Source organism: Sinocyclocheilus rhinocerous, unplaced genomic scaffold (assembly GCF_001515625.1).
Source record: "Sinocyclocheilus rhinocerous isolate Xijiao unplaced genomic scaffold, SAMN03320098_v1.1 scaffold273, whole genome shotgun sequence".
NCBI classification, from domain to species: Eukaryota; Metazoa; Chordata; class Actinopteri; order Cypriniformes; family Cyprinidae; genus Sinocyclocheilus; species Sinocyclocheilus rhinocerous.
Window position 1 is genome coordinate 599,274 of NW_015656360.1, and position 6,393 is coordinate 605,666.

At 35.4% G+C, this 6,393-nt stretch overlaps 1 protein-coding gene across 1 annotated transcript in view; it reads left to right on the top strand.

Annotated features, from left to right (window-relative positions):
- Positions 1-1,116: 1,116 nt before the first annotated feature.
- The window catches only part of LOC107719993 (regulator of G-protein signaling 9-like), a 9,349-nt gene continuing 4,072 nt past the window's right edge, over positions 1,117-6,393 (top strand). The window contains exons 1-9 of the mRNA XM_016527555.1: positions 1,117-1,330; positions 2,739-2,835; positions 3,392-3,442; positions 3,546-3,652; positions 3,736-3,787; positions 3,902-3,960; positions 4,404-4,480; positions 4,646-4,727; positions 4,815-4,877. Of these exons, the coding sequence (XP_016383041.1) occupies positions 1,265-1,330; positions 2,739-2,835; positions 3,392-3,442; positions 3,546-3,652; positions 3,736-3,787; positions 3,902-3,960; positions 4,404-4,480; positions 4,646-4,727; positions 4,815-4,877 (654 nt within the window). The 5' untranslated portion in view covers positions 1,117-1,264. The remainder of the gene's footprint in view (positions 1,331-2,738; positions 2,836-3,391; positions 3,443-3,545; positions 3,653-3,735; positions 3,788-3,901; positions 3,961-4,403; positions 4,481-4,645; positions 4,728-4,814; positions 4,878-6,393) is intronic.

The following is a 6,393-nucleotide window of genomic DNA, read 5'->3' on the forward strand; positions in this document are numbered from 1 at the left end:
AGAAATGGGAGGAGAAGACTCAGGTGGTGCTCCAGTGAAAAAACTAAACATACATGTAAATGTATATTTACATGTATAATGAGATATAGCTTACACTTCAAAAGGCTATTTAATTGATTAAATATGAGCGCTGCAAGTTTCAAAGTCAGGTGCCGCACTGCTTTGTTTACTGCGGTTACCGGGGAAACGGCAAAAGCGCCACCTGCTGGCGGAGAATGAATTAGCATTTTTCAATAAGCTGCTCTTTTAGACCAAAGCCAAAAACGACCCTTATTTTTACGCAGAAAACACGCAGTTGTAAATGTGAACTGGTGGATCGACAAGAAGATAATGAATTATAAAACTCTAAAGATATAGCCTAAATGAATATAATTGTTTGATAATAATTGTTGAAATTAATATAAAAATAGAATAATAGAATATAAAAATTGTTACTTTTGACTCCGAGACCCCCCCCATATCCCCCCCAGCCATTTATGCTGCGGCGAGCAGTTGGGGGTTCGGTGCCTTGCTCAAGGGCACCTCAGTCGTGGTATTGAAGGCGGGAGAGAGCGCTGTACATTCACCTTTGGGTTACGAGTCCGACTCTTTAACCATTAGGCCACAACTTCCCCAAATAGAGACCTTAGAGATTCACGTAGGTATCAACTATGATACAGTAGCACTTTTGAGAAATATCATAAAATGATTTACAATCACACGAGATGATAACTAGATGTATCAGTCTTCTAAAATTAGCTATTTTATTCTACTTGGAGCAGGTTACATGTTCATGGAGACTGCCATGCTGACATCCCAAAATTGGAACGGACCTGTACAAGGCATCTGCTTACTGTTTCTGAAAGATGACATTTAGTGGACCAGTCTTGCCCAGCAGAGGATTTTATTACAGGCCTTTAATCAGGTTGTAACTGAAACGGTAATTTCTGGTGATGGAAAAACAGCGCAGATAAAATGAAATGAAGTACAGTTCCCAATGGGAAACAGTGGTGAGAGACAGTGTTGGTCTCTCTGTCGCCGCCTGTCGGTGTGTTTGAGCAGTGCAGTATCTGCTGATGGCAGATTGGAGGAATAGAGCTGCGCTGTGATTGGTCCGCCTTCACTTCCTTACGTTTGCTGCTCCCCGATTGTGTGCGTGACGTGCAGCAGGGACCTGCACTGTCCACCACTCTTTCAGAAAACCTAAAATTATATTCTCATCACGGCTGGTGACAACCAGATTTGTTTTCTGCTCTTAAAATTATTTATTTTTGCGGACTACAAAATGACTATAAGATCGGACCGAGACCATGGACAACGTTATCGGCCACGGATGTCCTGCCTTAAAAAGGTAAGTTCATTCTTAAGGTAAAGTAGTTATTATTGAACATTATTGAAAAATTAACTCCCTATTAAGGATCTTATACATTTTATAATTAACTATTTGTTTCTATGTTCATTCTGTTACAAATAGGCTATTGTAGTGTTTCATAAATTCATAAATTTAAGTGACTTTCCAACATATTCTTTTTTAAATTATATATATTACAGTTTTTATTTTATTTAAAAATCCTTAATACTATAATATGTGATTCTAACAATGTCATGATTTAAATAGAAAACAAAATAATTTCTCAGCCTTTGCATAGAATATCCAAATCTTTAACTGTATTTTTTATTTTATTTAGTTTTATATTGCTTTGTTGCTGTTTCTGGAGTTTATTATTAGCTTCTTGGAGAGATCTTGGAGTCATTGAAAAGATTCGCTCTAAAAGAGCTTTCTGATTAAAAGCCAATTAGCCTGGCCTCATGGCACATCTGACAGCTTGCCTTAAGAACTTCATGTCTTACTCTAAGTTCAAAGGTCATGCATGTTGCCATAGCACACAAGTGTCAAACTCATTTTAGGTCTGGACTAATTGGTACCTGTAACAAATATTCTTTTTATTTGTTAAACCTTATTGTAGCCATGCAGAGCCTATACAACACATGCTTTGTCCAGAATCAACTATGCTGCTTTAATAACCAATACTGGAGTAATCCATATTCATATGGAACTTGTCATTAGAGGACATTAATCAAAGAGCAATATTAACAAGTAAAAAACCTTGAGACATTTTTATCAAATGAGCATTCACAGAAAAAAAAAAAATCTTGCCTAAAAGTTGCCTTTTGACTTATAATGAATAAAATATTAATTAAAAAAAAACATTTTTTTACAACAGTGTTTATGGAGCTATATAAAACCTAACACAAATAAATAATGGCAAAATAAACTGGAAAAATAAATTGGCGTAATTATGCAAATATATGACGGCTGTGAAAAAGAAAACCAATGTTTTAATTTAATTGTTTAATGTATTGTCACTTTTTTTCTCAGGCCATTCTGTGGCCATCTCTTTGACACCCCTATCAAAGCACAGCAGCTAATGGAAAAATTATATATATATACATATATATATATATATATATAATTATTTTTTATTTATTTTTTTCTGTCAAAGGTGTACAGATTTTAATATCCCTATTTGTAAAGTAATCTTTTGGTATATGTTTAACTGAAATGTGACAGTCATGGCTGAATATGATCCTAAATGTAGCTGAATGGGGAATGCTGTTCCTACATTGAACATCTATAGTTGTGGGGACTGATACTGCCCTTTCCTGTGCATTGCGTTTTATTCTTTAGTTTAGCACCTATTTTTATATATTACCTTTTTAATATTTTATATATTAAACTAATTTCCTGAATTTCTCAGTTGGAGGCCACAGTGGTTCAGATGCAGGACCCATCGACTGGAGTGAAGGGAACAGATCAGAAGCTAAACATTACAACCATTCCCCATGTCATCACTGGTGAGTTTGTAATTTAGTGAGGATCTTACAGAATCCTAACACTGTTCACAGATCACCATGTATTTTATACTGTACGTTCCCTTTTGGTCTATATACAGACAGAAGCGTTGTGCTGCTAGATCATAATCTGACGGCGCTGGCTATATACAGCAGCCTTCAATTGGATGAGATCTTTGGTACTTTAGGTTCCAAAGTTGCTCTTTAATCTCTGTAAGGGTTGTCAACAAATCTAGTGAGCCAGGAAATTTAACTTATTCTTACATTTAACTGGTTCTTATAGTAATGGGCTTGAGATTTGCTTGAAAATGCTTGAAAATAGCTATAAACATTTTCTACAGTATTTTACTACAATTTAATATTTGGACATACACTGACACCCTTAATAATTATTTTAATCATTACTTTTTATTTTATTTTATCTTATTTTTATTATGTTTTATTATTATTTTATTTTATTTTTAAACTGCATATCATGGTAATTTTCATGTGCTCAGCACACTTTTTTCTTTATTGGCTATTTTTACAGTTGTCATGACACTGTCTGTTTGTCTGACAGGGCAGGATATTGTTGCATGGATCACCAAAAATGTGAACATTGACAATGATGGTAATTGTGAAAATATATAGTTTTAAATAAATAATGGTCTGGAATATATATCCTTTAAATATGTTTGAATACATTACCTGCACAATAATGTCCTTGAATACAGAGGCTCAAGCATTTGGCACAATGTTAGTGGCATTCGGGTACATCTACCCTCTACAGGACCACAAAAAGCTTGTCCTCAGACCAGATGGCAGTTTGTACCGCTTTCAGGTAAATGTGTCAGGAGACCTTGTATCCTTAAAAATGTTTTAATAGAGGTGTATAGTAAACAATGACTTTTCCCCACTGTCTAGACCCCCTATTTCTGGCCTGTGCAGAAATGGAAGGCTGAGGACACCGATTATGGTTTGTAATCTTCCATATATTAATAAAATCTGAGAAATTTCTTACAATTACCCATTTAAAGAGACATGTTTGTATGTCACCATCCCCTAATGAAAGTGTTTTCTGTCACTAAAGCAATCTATCTGGCAAAGAGAAACATTCGAAAAAAGGGAGTGCTTCATGCTTATGAGCAGGTATGTAAAAATATTCATTTGATTACTCATTTAGTTATTACTTCGAATCATTTTAAAGATGTGACAAACGTAGCAACAAAACGTCCTCTAAATTGCGAAGTACTGTATATCGGAATGGATAATCAAAAAAGAAAACAAATGTTTGGGACTTGGTTCTATCCATCGTTTGTTAATTGGATGAAGGCAGGTCTGAATGTGAGCTTGATTGTAAGAAAGTGGCGGGATTTAAGCAGATGAAATGATGGAGATGTCTAGCATACGTCACAAGAGAGAAGTCTGTCACTTTACTGTAAGATCGCGTTATGCCATTTTGATTAAAAATTACAGGCTCAAATGTTATTAAAAACAAATAAACATATTAATGGATGAATCGTTCAAAATAAGATCAATAATTCAGTTTCATGCCGAGGTTAATACTGCAACATTGATGTGTATTTTAACAGGAGGAATACAACAAACTTCACAAATGGATGAACCACAAATGGGATTTTATTGTGATGCAAGCGAAAGAGCAGTACCAGTGAGTTTCGATACTCTCCTGCTTTCTTTACAAACATACATGGTTAAGGTTTCAGTCTCTGTCAGCTATATTTGTGTCATGTGGTTTGTCCTTTTTCTTCCTTTTCATCTTCAATACTTTTTGTTATTGGTACTTACTTTATGTTATTGTGTTCTGTCTTTCAAGTGCCGGGAAGGCGCGTCAGAAGGCAGACAGAGTTGTGTTTGACTGTCAGGAAAGAGCCTACTGGATTGTCCACAGGCCTCCAGTAAGTGGTTGGCAGAAGCTGCTAGTGTACAGTTGCTTTGAAGACATTATAAGGAGGGTACATTTTCTTTTCTTAAACTGTCTACAGCCACAAACTCACAGTGCTATGGATTACGGCCTGGATCGTCACATTGACCGTAATGCGGAGGAGGTAACTGGTAAGTTTACATGTGACTCCTTAATATCTATTAAGCTAAAGTCACCACACTCACTCTTCTAGAGTATCACTCAAGATTGATGTCACTTGCTGATTCTAATTTGAGGCATCAGCGCTAACAATCACTAAGGCTATTATGGAGTTAAAGGAATAGTTCACCCAGAAATGAAGATTCTGTCATACAATTTTACATCATATATGTTGTTCCAAAACTGTGTGACTTTATTTCTTCTGTGGACCACAAAAGAAGATATTTTAAGCAAAGATGGGAACCCAACACTATTGACAACCAACTGAAACCTATTTCAAATGATCTACTTTTGTGTTTCACAGAAGAAAAAAAAAATACAGGTTTGGAACTACATGAGGGTGAGTAAATGATGACATCATCTTCATGTTTGGGTGAACTATCCCTTTAAATGCTGTCACATGTTACTATTGGAGGGAGTTGGGGCTTCATAGGCAATACTGCTGAATGCAGTATGGTTTGAAAGGCAGTAACTCTAGAGCTGATTAGCAGTGTGTCTGTCTCAGTCCTGGGATGGCCATGTAGATTCTCTCACAATCTGCTTTGTGATATAAGAGGATTCTTGACCTGCTGATCCTCTGAGGAGTTTCCCTCCAACCCACCCATGCTTTCCCCTCAAAGAGCCGTTTAGAAAGCCTATCATTGGGTCGCTACTGCATTACTACTTTTGCTGCTGCTGATTATGATAACTTGCACATCTGCAATTTTTTTGAGTTCTTAAAACCCAGTTTGAAATATTAAAACACCCAACAAAGGGTCTCTTTGAATGTGAAATGATTATGATGATGTGATATTATATTACTCTTTGACGCGTGATAGTTCACCCAAAAATGAATATTCTGTCATCATTTACTCACCCTCATGTCGTTCCAAACCTGAATGGCTTTCTTTCTTCTGTGGATCACAAAATGTAATTTGGAGAATTAATTAATTAACTGTTTTTGTCCATGTAATTTCATTACAGTGGGGTAAAAAGAAATCATCAGACATTTCTCTAAATATATTATTTTATGTTAAACAGAATAAAGAAAGTCATAAAGGACAATATGAGGGTAAGTAAATGATGGACGATTATTTTTTTTATATTTGGGTGAATTATCCCTTAAATCTTTAAATGCATAAATTCATAACATAAGTTACACTATCGGTCAAGAAGCTTGGGGGCCAGTAATATTTTTACTTCTAAAATAAATACTTTGTGAAAAAAAAGTAATAGAAGAGGCATGTATAATGTTACAAAAAATGTCCATTTCCACAAAAATAATACCGATAAGCAGCACAACTGTTTTCAACTGTATGATGAAAATAAGAAATGTTTCTTGAGCAGCAAATCAGCACATTAGAATTGTTTCATGTGACACTGAAGACTGGAGTGCTTGGCCCCTAATTACTGTATTTACTGTTTCTGATCAAATAAAAGCAGCATTAGTGAGCATTAAACACACACACACACACACACACACATATACTGTATATATATAT